A 13,323-nucleotide genomic window follows, 5' to 3' on the forward strand; every position below is an offset into this window, starting at 1 on the left:
AAAACCGGCGGTTACCACACCCCCTAGTTATTCATTCCTTTGCAAAGAAAACTGTGTTGGAACGCTCTGTGACACTCTGTCCTTTTGGTATCCTGGACTCTTTCGACTACCTCGGCAGGAGCTTGCAAGTAGGTTCATCGCCTCCATCTACATCACAGCAGGTAGGAGTTGGGTACTCTCTGAGGGAGGTGCAGTCTATATAGTCGAAGAATTATAAGAAATACTGATATTGTGTATTTGTTTTTCCTCTTCTCTAGCTCTGCTGGTTGCTCCTGCCTTTTAACCTGAGCCCCTAGCCTGACAGGTCCTTCGAGTTCTCTGCAGGCTGCACTCTCAGGGGCGGGGGGGAGAAGTCTCCCTGTGAAAGGAGACCCTGGTTGTCATATTTGACTGGGGTTATCAAAGTCTGACTTGGTCCTGACACCAGCTCCATTATAGCTGCCCCTGTCTGAGTGCTATAAAATTCCTTTACTTATTCAGGTTCCGATCCAGCCGTACTTTGTTATTCCATTATCCCACCCCTTCCTGTTCCAATACTCTGCTTGTTCCCCTAATCACAGGCCACACATACACACTTCACACCTTTCTTGTACCAATCTGTCCCACGTTCCCTCGCACACACCATCTACACCCTCACTCCATTCCACTTCAATGGGCCTACACAACAACCCTGGACCCCTCCTCGGTTCACACTGTCGATATAAAAACATCAATAAAAACACCAAAATACTACTTTTCGTTCTCACGCCCCTTTTATCAGGTGGAGAGATACCAGCCCCACTCAATACATAGAACCTCTACCTTATTCCTCTTTTCCTCTTAGTTGTACAGCAGTGTCTTCTTCCCCCAATTGGGAAGGATCCCGTTACTCTTTTATCCTCTTACTCCATATAATATTAAAAAGACAACCAAAAATACAAAATGCCATGTGGTCTTCCTACTCGACAACACCACCTCATTCACTGCGTCACCACTCTCCTCCACATCAATCAACAGTTACAGTTTCCCATCAATGGCCTGCACAATCTGGGACCGGTGCCCCTCTCCAAAGAACAGACTGGAATTCTGGCAACATGGCTTCTGTAAACCTCTCCAGTTTCGTGCACACGGGACTGGTCACCCCAGGTGGGCACTGCCCTTCCGGATGTGCGGCCAGGAATCCTCCCTCCCTGCAAAGGGTCTGGGATCACCTCGGTGTCACCAAATTTGTAAGGCACACCTCCAGACAACCAGACACAAGAAAAACAATCATCTGAGGAAAAAGACTTGGTGTACCTTGTTTCGAGGAAACTAAGTTTTATTTTGTATACAAAAAGGAAAAAGATGACAGAGGATGTTGTAGAACTCAGCTGCCACAGAGATCTCTGGGTTAGTTCAAAGCAGACAGAACATTATAACACACATCATCGTCACTTGTGATGCACACAGTATACAGTAATCGTCCCCCACCTTCATTGGCTACCACTATCATTCCCATGCAGTACCTCAGCCGATTGGCGGCATCTTATCTTCTCCAGTCCCCTAGCACGTGGTCTATTCCTCCGCAATCTCAGGTTCTACTTGTATGGGTGGCAGGCATCTGGTAACTTTACCCTCCCTGTGGGCCTAGTGCATGTGGTGTGCACCTGGCTGTTAACATGAGCTCACTGGATAATGTTGAAGTCAAACTGGCCCTCTGGAATAAAGAAGCGCTTCTCCTGATCCCATGAGCCCCCGTCATGCCTCCCCGGTGCATAACTGAATTTGTTGGCATCACCACTTCCACCTCGTAGTACAAATCACGGGACACCTCACCCTTGCTCCCCCTTATCGGCTACCTCCCCCCCCCCCCCAGAGCTTCACCTGGGCTTACCAAGGATTGTGCTAATGAGTCAAATTGTGAAGGATTTAGATGTTCTGTTCATGAACATCTAACAGTTCAAATGGGACGACCTAAATCTGGGGAGAGTTGTTTGGCAGCTCAGGACCTCTGCCCTGGCTCCCATGGGTGTGTCCTTTGCAGCCCTACCCATGCTGAGCCATTCACATTCCTTTCTGGTTTTGCAGGCCTTCAACACAATACACTTGTGTTTTATCTACCAGGCCAAGAGGCCTCCTTGTTCAGCTCCCTTGCTGGGGAATGAGTTGGGAAAGTGATTCGGAACTCATTGCCATATTGTGCTGCTTCTTCCACCGCAGCCTGTGGCAACCTAGGCCTCACTCTAATTTGGCAGTGCTTCAGTATTTCCCACAACGGGGACTAGGTCTGGCTGTTACATTATCCTTCAATATCTCTCGGCTATTATATTCTAATACCACACACACACAGACCCTATACCAACTTGCACACCTTGCTACAAAAATGCCCTAAGCTTCACCCCTGTTTTGAATGTTTCACCCCCTGCGATCGCACATATCCATCTTTGTGTGTACTTTATATATATTCGTCAACCTAAATCGCCTGGGGGGTCATGGGAGCTGAACGTGCATACCAACAGCTTCACTGCGCTTTGTGCGGTGTCCACAATTTTCAAGCCAACAGACCGGATGTGGAGCTGCTTAACGGTTCCCTCAGCAACAAAAGCGAAAACTGTGCTTAACTTCACTGCACTTAACCACGCTTCTCGTGCCTTGAAATTTTACCTCTCGGGAACGCATGTATTCAGACTTGATTACCAGTTATTGATTGTCTTCTCGATTACTAAGAAGCGAAGGCAAGGGTTATTTCAAAGCAAACCGCCTTTAGATGGCGAGTCATGTGTATCAAGATTTGCTACGAGTTGGTCCACAAAGGCGTTCTGGAGGAGGCTCATGCGTATTCAACAAGGGGACAGTCGGCCACTTTCGGCTTACAACGGGGTGTTCCAATTGTTGACATTAATCAGGCTGCAACTTGGGCAAGCCTCCTCATTTTCAACATTCATTATTTTCTGGATTCTTTAGCTGGGGAAGATGTGCAGTTCCGTCTTGCAAAGGTTCCTGTTATAGATTCTTTCCTGTCCTTTTTTCCCCCTCTCCATTCAGTTTGGACATAGCTTTATATGTTCACCAAAATATGAGAAATCTTTGTTGGGAATGTAGCCATTAGAAGAACAAATTACTTATCCCTAGTAATGTTCTGATGGATATGGATATTTCTCACACAGAGTCCCCATTGATTTCTGATCTGATTCATAAAATGAAAAGCTCTCATATTGGACTTTTTGCAATAAACCTTGACATTTTTGTAAAGGCAGTTCTATGGTTCCGTGCTATTGCCAAGGTAAAAAATCAGAACTAAGGAAATGCACTGGCGATTTTGAGTATATGACTGGATCCATCTGTACACGACCTGGTAGCTGAAGAAAACGTTTCCGGAGATGACTGCATCAAATGTGAATTTCAAAGGAAGAGGCACCTGTGGGAGGAATAATCCAATATATCAGAAGTAACATTACTGGGGGTCAAGGGGGTAGGAGGAAGTTTAAGTAATTAAACACTGCATGGGAGTAGTTTACTTTTTAGATTGTGCTGCAAAAACAACATTTGTAAATATGCTTCTATATAATGGTTGTTATGTTATCATCCCAGGTTTTTCTGCAAAACTGATTGTTTGGCAAGCCTTTTGAAAAAAACAAGGAACACAAAATGCCCATTTTCATATTGATACAAATATCTTCATGCAAATTAAACCCTGTGTTGGCTAAAGTGTTTGGTTTATTACTGTTGACATGTTTTGTCTCCAAAGCTCTGACTAAATTATTTCCATGTCTTCGATCTGTAGCTGTAAGCGCATGATGTGTTGCCTAGCCCAACAATCTGGTGAGAAAATCGATCGCTTCCGTGCTCATGCAGGATATGTGTTTTTGAAACTGTTGCACTATGACAGTCCTCCGGTTCCTCATATACCCCACAGAGAAGAGTTGCAGAAAATATTTCCAAGGTAAAGTAGATGTGCTGCCTAAAATATTGCAATACCTTGTTAAGTAGTATCATGTGATCGCTCTTTTGTCCGTTATGCCATCAGCTTCTGGCTCACAGTTAAATAGTTTGTTGAAGTGGAATATGGATTATTGGGATTGGCACGCAGAAGAAAGCATTCCACAATATAACATGTTTGCAGTAAATAACTCAATGCCAAAATAATGGAAATAGAAATTCATAACAAATGTGCATTTTTAATGGATTGTGTCCTCCCAAAGATTCTTCATCTTAGATATTTATTCTCATGCTTTGCAGCTCTCTGCAACATTTTCCCTGCACGGGGCGTCATACGCACTGGCGTGATGGACGTCGAATCGTCCTCTTTGTGACCGAATGGGACGTTGATGCGGGTACAAATAGCGCTCTTGGCGTCCTGTGACCTCAGTTCCTTTTTTCCGCATACTCGCCACTCTACTTTGGGAACTATGCCTCAGAGAAATCTTCTGACACTGTGTTTTTCTTCACAAATTCTATAGAATTTTTGTAGATTTTGTTAAAATGTCTACTCCGAAACCCTCTGGTTTAAAATAAATGCTGTAATTGCGGCACAAAAATGTCACTCACCGATCCTCAAAGGGTTTGTCTGTGGTGCATCGGTAGCGGCCATGTTGTGGCAGATTGCGGCACGTGTCAGGTTATGACACCAAAAGCCTTAAAGGACAGATCCTCCAAATTGGCCTTAGGTCGCTCATCTTTGAAGTCCCCAAGTATGATACCATCGAAAGTCTGATCCAAAGAAAAGAGCTCTGCGGCTGATAGGTTGCTCTGAAGGAGAAAAAGGTTGAAACAAACACTGTAAAAGATCCCACTCGAGGAGCGACTCCCATCATTATTCTTCCTTGTCAAAGAAAAAGAAAAGGAGGAGGCATTCATCAATGGACTCATCACCAGGAAGACAGGTATGCTTCCTGTCTAAATCCACCTCGGCAGAGAAGTGGGAAGAGTTTTGCAACCAAATTATGCAGGGCTTCGAGAAAGCAGGGTCCGCCTATTATCTCTTCCTCCGGGAAGACCATCATTGAGCTCAATGCGACCGACAAGGCTGGTAGGAACTCAACTCACCAACCAATTTGTGCGCTTAAGAGCCCAAGACTGGTGAAATCCTCGGTTCGAGGACTGTCGACGCCATCTGCGGCTGATGCATTCTTCAGCGTTCCATCAGCACAAATGACGTCAAAGAAGAGTCCATCGAAGACAGTCAACTGTCTCTTGAGTAGATTCACTCCAAAATCTACAAGGGATTTTATGTCCTGTTGTCAGGTAATTTTTGATGAGCATGACAAACTCAGTTCCCTTTGGGTTTGAACCCTCAGCCTTACTCGACATCATGAGGCGTTTCAGGAAGAGGAAAAGAAGCTCTCTTATTTAGCATTGGCCCTGCACAATGCAAGTGGCTTGGACACCTCTCCTGAGGTGGAATTTACACTGGGAGATCCTAAAGCCTACACTAATGTAGCGAAAAGGGGTATGACGACTAAGGTAATGGATACTTTAGGTTGGGGTCCCCCACCAGTTGACCTAACGGAATGTGACTTGACTGACATCATAGACCTTCCCTTTCATAATGCCATCAAAAATCCCCTCATGGAGCTATGGAAGACTCCCTGCAAGGGGCCAGCAGTCCACAATGATTTTCCCAAAATGTACAGACCGCCTTATCAGATCCAGAATTCCTAACCAGACATCAAGCACATGATAGTCTGGAAGTGCAGACTGCGACTGTGTGAAACAAGGCAAGCGTTTATCCATTTGTACCCCCTGTCACGGATGACAAGTGTTACAACGCTTTAGCAATAAAGGTTTTTGCCTCTGGCAGTATGGCACTTAAGGTGGTTAAAGCTTCATGTGCAGTGTCGCAAAGTACGCATACCCTTTGATGTGTTGTAGCTGAGGCATCTGTGCACATCCCGGACGGTGAAATGAAGAATGGTTCCTCAACATAGTGAAGGATGGAAAGGATCAATGCGCCAATCCCTGCATTCAGGACTCGACACAGCCGATTGTGACGGCAGATCTATGGCAGTGAGTTTTGTCATGCAAAGATTCGCCTAGCTCAGAAAGTTGGGGGTTTTGCGCAGGATGTCCAAGCAAAGCTGCTTGACATGCCCTTTGATGGCACACATCTCTTTTGACAAAAGGAAGACGACAGCCTTGAAAAATTACAGGCGTCCAAGGCTGCAGCAAAGTCCTTAGTTGCAGTCATAAGGCAGCTTGCTCAACCTTCCACTTAATGGAAGGGCAAACCTTTTTGTTATTACAATCAATGACAAAAAAGGCAAACAGCCTGCCGCCCATCAAGGTCAAAGATGTTTCACTTGACCTTCCAGAGGTAGAGGATGTAAGACACAGACCACCTACGTGTGTGTCCTCTCCAGTGCGGCTCCTGCCGCAAAACCTCTTTAAGGACTGTTGCCACACTACACCGGTTGAGTTGCATTTGTCTCACCATTTTCAAGAATGGTGCACCATTACTCTGGACGCATCGGTGCTTCAGGTAGTCTCCCAGGGTTACTGCTTCCCATTTTTAAAGCCCCTCTAGATTACCCCCCTCTGGCCTGACCAAATCCTGTTCCAGTCCCACTGCTCCTGCAAGAGGTTTACTCTCTTCTGGAGAAGAATCCATTGAAAGATCATTACAGCTAGTAATTTCTCCTTCAATGGATTGCTTTTCTCCCACAGATTCCTCATCTTGATGAACTCCCCACACAGTTAGGCTGAAGGAGGAGGGGAGAAAATATTAAACCAGTAGATTCTACAGAAGTGCCCTAGCAAAGCGTGCATCAGCTCTGCGGGCAACATCCAAAGCATGGTGCATGGTGAACATATGTAGGCAAGACCATGTGGTCGCACAGCAAATGTCCCTAACTGGAACCCCACTCTGTAGGGCTGTGGAGGCTGAAACACCTCTGGTTGAATGCGCCCGGATACCTGGTGGAAGTTCTTTGCCTACCTACTGGTAACACTCCGATATACACAAAATAATCCAACGTGAAATGGTTTGTTTTGTTATGGCGAGACCCTTGCGAGATAGAGAATGTGCTACGAACAACTGGTCAATCTTCCGGAACTCAGATGTACGAGCAATGTAAAAGATCAAGGCTCTTTTAGGGTCAACACAGTGAAACTGCTCGCTCCTCTTTCGAGGGGTGTGATGGAGAGTAAAACAGAGGCTCAATGAATAGGCTCAAATGGAGCTGCCTTCAAATCGGTCTAACTCCCTGCTACTTCCCTCTATCAGAGACATTGAATCCCACACAGTCTTCAGAAAAGCAATAAAAACCATGCTGTTCGTGTAAACTGCCACAATGGACTGTACTACATGTATGTATTCTCCATTTGTCCCTGCTCGTCATGCCAACATGTAAGGCACTGGACTACTGTAACCTTGTATTGACTAATGTAACATGTGCATTAACCCCACTTCCTGTAACTAAGTCACATTCTTGAAACAGCGCCTCGATGCCTCCGGGATGCTAGGCGCTTTACAAATACAAAAATAAATAAAAACCAGATAAAGGTCCCAATCTGGAGCAACAAAGGGGGTTGGTGGAAACTTATTGAGAAGGCCCTTCAGGAATTGGGCCATGACCAGAAATAGTGAAGAAAGAGGTCTGATCCGGGGACCTTTTGAACACAGACAAGGCCAACAAATATCCTTTGACTGTGATAACCTCAATGCCTGCTGAGGCCAGTGACAGTAGGAACTCCTTCAATGTAGTGGTGGGGCAAGAGATAGGGTTGATCTCACTTTCCCTGCACAACGCCTCAAATCTACACCACCTGCAGGCATACAGAGATCTCGTAGAAGGTCTGCGTGCATCCAGCAACACCTCAATTACCTCCTCAACTCCCAGTCATCATACCTCATCCCCTTGAGCCACGCAAGTAAGTTGTGGGAAATCGGAGTCGGTGAAGCATCGAGTTTCCGACTGGGTGAGGAGTTCCTGCTGCTGATGAAACTGGTGAGATAGACAGATGGTCAGATCCAAGAGATCGGAGTACCACGTTCTCCTCGCCCAGTCTGGGGTGATCACTATCATGTTTGCTCAAAATCTCTTTAACCTCCTAATAAACCAAGGAACAATGGGATTCGGAGGAAGGCGTAGTGGAGAGGGAAGATCCAGTCCACCAGAAACACGTCCCCCAGTGCGCTGTTCACTGGGAATTCCCTCAAGCAAAATTGTTTGCATTTCCTGTTGTATTCCGTGGCGAACAGATCCACTGCTGGGGTACCCCAGAGAGAGACGGTCTCTTCCAGGACTTCCCGACACACTCCCCATTCGTGTGAGACTGTGCTCTGCCTGCGCAGAGCATCCGCCAAACCATTCTCTTTCCTCGCCAGATGAACTGCTGAGACAGAGATTCTGTTGTCTAGCAACCAGAACCACAGTAACATTGCCTCTGTGAAAAGGGGACAGGAGTGCACGCCACCTTATATGTCCAGGTGGTACATGGCCACTGTGTTGTCCGTCAGAATGAGGACATGCTTCCCCTCGAGAACGGGGCGAAAGCCCTCAGGGCTAGCCTAATGGCTCGCAACTCTAGTCTGTTGATGTACCACTTGGCTTCTGTCATGAACGACCCCGCAGTGAGCGCCTCATCCCTTCAGAGATGCATCACTGACCATCCAGACTACGCCATAAGGTTGCTGAGGTTGTCCCACCAGCCTAGGTCGAGGACCATGTGGTTGGAAACATGGAGAGGATCTGTGAGCGCTCCCAGATGCTGAGACCATTGATCCCGTGAGAGCCACTGGAGGGATCTTGTGCGCAGCCTGGCCTCTGGCATTAGAAAAATACAGGAGGCTATGTGACCTAAGAGGCGGAGGAAGGAAGCTGCTGGTAAAGTGGCGTGGTTCCAGAACAAATGTACCATCTACTCTATGCTTTTGGCTCTCGCCTTCCCTATCCGAGTGTCTAGGACTGCTCGGATGAACTGGAGCCTTTGAACTGGTGTCAAATGGGACTTCAAGTTCAGGGAGAAGCCCAGCATGTTCAATAGCAGGCAGGTGTCCTCCAAATAAGACAAAACTTGCTATGCTGACTTCCACCAGATCAGCCAGTCGTCCAGGTAATGAAATATGTGGACCCCGGATCTCCTGAAGTAAGCCGCAACTACCGCCATGAGCTTGGTGAAGACCCTTGGAGCAGAGGTCAATCCAAAGGAAAGCACTTTTAACTAATAGTGCTTGTCCTCTATGAGGAACCCTAGGAATGTCTTGTACTTTTGGTGTATCGGAACATGGAAATAGGCGTCCTGTAGGTCTGTTTACACCAGCCAATCCTGAAGTTCGAGAGCATGGAGAATCTCTCTCAACGTCACAGTCCTGAATTTGTCTTTCCTCAGGAATTTGTTCAAGGCCCTGAGGTCCAGAATGGGGCAGAGACCTCCTCCCTTCTTGGGCACCAGAAAATACTGGGAATACCAGCCTGACCCTCTGTTCGGGAGGTACCTCTTCATCGGCAACCTTTGACAACAGGGCTCATGGTTCTTCCTGGAGCTCCTGTCCCGGTTGGATTGGGGGATGTCGGGGTCTGTCCGGTGACTTTCTCAAGAAGGGCAGACAATAACCCCCACTAATTGTTTGCAGGGCCCAGGCATAGGAGGTGACCTCCTTTCACTGGGGCCAATGCCCTGCCAACCGTCCACCAACTGGTAAATCGTGGGAGGGGAAATCAAAGCGGCTTAGAGGGCGTGGCTGCCCCCCGCCGCTGCTGCTGTCTGTTGGCCTCTCGAAGCCCATCTGCCCCTTTCGGGACACCAGAAACTCCTCTGCCCCTCCCTGGCTTGCGGGAGCTGCGCTTTATTTGCCACAGGGTATGTAGCACCTATTGCCTCTGCCCCTTGAGGCAAAGCTGAAAGCAGGTTTGGCGGGCTGAGCAGCTAGGCCTATTGACTTGGCGACAATATTAGACCGTTTGCATTTTTCTGAAAAGTCATCCACCTTTTGTCCAAAGAGCATATCTCCCTTCAAAAAGCATGTCCAGAAAGCGGTTTTGAACATTTGGGGAGAACCCAGAGGTTTTTAAATAGGATTGCCTCCTCATAACTACAGCTGACCCCATTGAGCAGCCAATGCAGTCTGCAAAGTCCAGGCCCGTCGGCAATGACTGCTTGTCTAACTCCTTCCCATCCTCCACCAGCTGTACAAATCGGCCCCGCATAGCACCCACAGGGATGTATTCTGCTGCATGCTCCACAGCTTTCCACAAACCGTAAGAATATTTTACGAACCGGCAAGCTATGTTTGTGGCCTTGAGTGCCATACTGCCGGAAGTGAAAACGTTCTTGGCGAAAGCGTCTAACTTCTTTCCCTCCCTATCCGGGGGGGGTGGGGCGGGGTTTTGACGTGGATGCCGTGGGTCTGGTGGATATTGTGGCAGTTTGCACCACAAGCCCTTCTGGGGAAGGGTGTGTAGAGAGGAAAGAAGGATCCCCTCTTTTCAGCCTGTACTTCCCAGTGCCGCCGATTGCTCTGACAGACAATGGCTGCCGTGGGAGGCAGCCTTTATCCGGCTTTGCCACCTTTTTGGTGTCGAGCCCCAAGGCGTGGATGGCGTTAATTCGGTGGCTAGCGTGGGGTCGGGGGTCAAAGCCGACCAGCAGTTCAGGGTCCTTGCTGAAATGCCTCGTCGGAGAGCAATAGTAACTGAGCACCCTCTTGGGGTCCAGATGATGAAAACTCTCCTCCACCTTCGATGGATGACCCAAAGTAAAGAAGATGGGAATATGGATCTTCTGGGAAAGATGAAAGTCTCACAACTTCGAGACGGCCTGACCATCAAAGTCACCTTTTCCTTGGAGAAGACAAGGTAAGGCAGCTTGATAGAAAGAACCTGGAGGTCACAGGCCCACTGCGCAGAAATGGTGGCAACAAGGGGACCAGGGAAATCACTTCAAGGGTGAGCAACCTTAATGGGCACAAATGCAATGACTTAAATGGCGCAGGCATAAGATATATAAAGAACTAACCGTTGGGGTGCAAACGTTTTACTTAACCCTCTCAAAAACTGCATAACAGAGAGGATAGCAAAAAGGGAGCCTCGCTCTGGAGACCTCCTTAAAGACTAACTATGTACAGGTATCCCTTAATAGTGCCTATCTGAAGGTCTGCTGGGGAAAGGAAAGAAGAAAAGAAAGAACATTAAGCGGTCAGACAAGTTAAAGGATCATGGGCCTCATCAGGGGTTGGACAGTATCTCACCTCTAATTCCCCCGGATACTGCCCAACGCTATTAACGTTACCACATCTTCGTCCGGCGCAATTTGCGTCAGTTCCCGAGTTGTGGTGGGAAGGCAAATCCCTATTCCCATTGGGTCCATTGTACCCAATGGGGGTTTCTTGGCGCTATTCGCGTCAGTGCAATTAGCGCTGCGCTAATAGCACTGAAAACGGGCGGAAAGGAGACATTTTTACCAGCAGCAAGGCATCCTTGCACACATTCATCTCACATTTTAGCCTTTACTTTAATGGGCAACTTTGATCGTGCTTTGATCCAGTTGTTTCTAGTGTTAGTCTGTTTCCTTGCTTTCCTCTCACCTCCAGGTTCTTTTCTGTTTTAGGAGTCTTTCTAAAATGGTTAATCTGTGGGGTGTGAAGTAATCTATTAGAAAAAGAAATTACTTACCTTTGGTAATTTTATTTTTGATGGATAATATTTTCCTCCCAAGATTTCTCATCTCCCCTACACCTCCCTCTTACTACAAAATGTGTGTGGCTTGTGGCAGGTCTCGTTGTGAGCATCCCTGGGCAATACTGTGGTCATGGGGTATAACCAGCCTCATAAATACCATCCACCATGTGACATCCGGAGACATGGGTGGATCTGCAATTTGCTCCTAGTTGGCTGACCAGCTTTCTGAGGCCAGGTTTGTGCCTGTATGATATTTCTAAATTGACGATTCTGTTGGATGTAGCACTAATCCATCTGAAAAAACATTACTGAAGGTGAGCAATGTGTTCTGATTGAAACAATCTTTCTCCAATAGATTTCTCATCAATCCCACAATTCCTCATCTAATTTGAATACAGTTACTGCTCACAACTTGTCTAGTGCTGTTTTCATGGCAATCATTTTTTTCCCTTCTTCCTGTTTAAAAAGTAACAAAGTAACTAAAGTAGATGTGGTTACAAGAATATACCAGCAGTATCACATTCAGTGCCAATGGCGGACATGGGTCCTGTCATGCCCTTTCTGCTATGACCCCCTAATGGATGATTTCAAGCTCAGTACTGTGCATAAAGTTTGGAAAAAAATAGAAGTCCTTGGGATTAAGATCCTATCCGTCAATAAGATAATTGCTGCAAGTTTGTATATTACTCAAATGTTTACTTCTTTCTGAGCCTTTTGGCTCATGTGGCAATTGTAATGGCACCTTTTGTCCTTGCATGGTTTTCTGACCAGTAATAAATCAAGAGTGCTTCACATGGTCTTTTTGTTTTTCTCACAGGGCAGAGGCAAAGGACTTGAACTGGAATGCAGCATCTCAAGCCTTCCCTCGGATCACACAGTTATTGGGTTTGTCAGCATTTCGATACCATGTTCTTCTAGGCATCACTGTGTCTGTGGGTGGATTAACTGAATCAACGGTAAGAGTAACAATCAGGAACTCCTTTTGTGATCAGGCTCATGTGCTATTTACACTTGGATCAGGTTGTGCACATCCATTGGCATGATGGGTAATATTTTAGTAACTGCTTACCTCTTTTTAAAAATGTTAAATATAAGCATTTACATATGTTTATGCATTCAAATGTTCATTTCAGTGGATTGCAGATTCCTCATCTGGATAGATATCCTCCAGCACCAGCTGTCCTTGGAGAATCCAGACAGTTGGAGTAGAGCTGCTTGACTAACACCTTCTTCGGCTCCTGTGCTGTTTTTCGTTTGGCATGACTTTGGGCCCCATACATACAGTATGCACTATGCCTCTTTACTCCGGTTCCTATCATGCTGTTTTATCAGAACGTCTTTGAAGAAATTCTGTCTGCGCCACTATGCCGGTCCCTATTCCTTTGGGTTGTAAGCACTGCCAGGACTGCAGCGCCAAGATATTTTTTTTTAATTTTTTTATTTATTTATATACAGGAGGGAACACTGCTCTTTTGATCACAAAATAATGTACAATAGATAAGAAATTAGATTTGATGGAAAGCAGTGAGCTTCCTAAAATGGCGTGAGCTTGCGGGACAGTCTGACCAGGTTGTGGAGGAGAGTTGTGGAGGTGAGTAAAGGGAACATTCACCGGTGACCATGCATAAGTGGACATACATAGATTAAGGACAACCAACATTGGATATTTTTAAGTGCAGGTATGCCCTACGGCCATCTGTGCTTGGGATGTGATCCTGATGGGTGAAGTGCTAGAGTGGATGCAGAG

The 13,323-nt window shown here is 46.6% G+C and overlaps 1 protein-coding gene across 4 annotated transcripts in view; it reads left to right on the forward strand.

The window, feature by feature from the left end:
* The window catches only part of TBCD (tubulin folding cofactor D), a 2,839,019-nt gene that overhangs the window by 2,668,166 nt on the left and 157,530 nt on the right, over positions 1–13,323 (forward strand). For 3 of the 4 annotated variants that reach the window (XM_069654539.1, XM_069654540.1, XM_069654541.1), the window contains exons 33-34: positions 3,743–3,901; positions 12,394–12,532. In XM_069654539.1, the coding sequence (XP_069510640.1) occupies positions 3,743–3,901; positions 12,394–12,532 (298 nt within the window). The remainder of the gene's footprint in view (positions 1–3,742; positions 3,902–12,393; positions 12,533–13,323) is intronic. The other variant, XM_069654542.1, reaches the window with a different exon arrangement.

The sequence above is a fragment of the Ambystoma mexicanum genome, chromosome 3q (genome assembly GCF_040938575.1).
Source record: "Ambystoma mexicanum isolate Mex_15411 chromosome 3q, UKY_AmexF1_1, whole genome shotgun sequence".
Lineage (NCBI taxonomy): Eukaryota > Metazoa > Chordata > Amphibia > Caudata > Ambystomatidae > Ambystoma > Ambystoma mexicanum.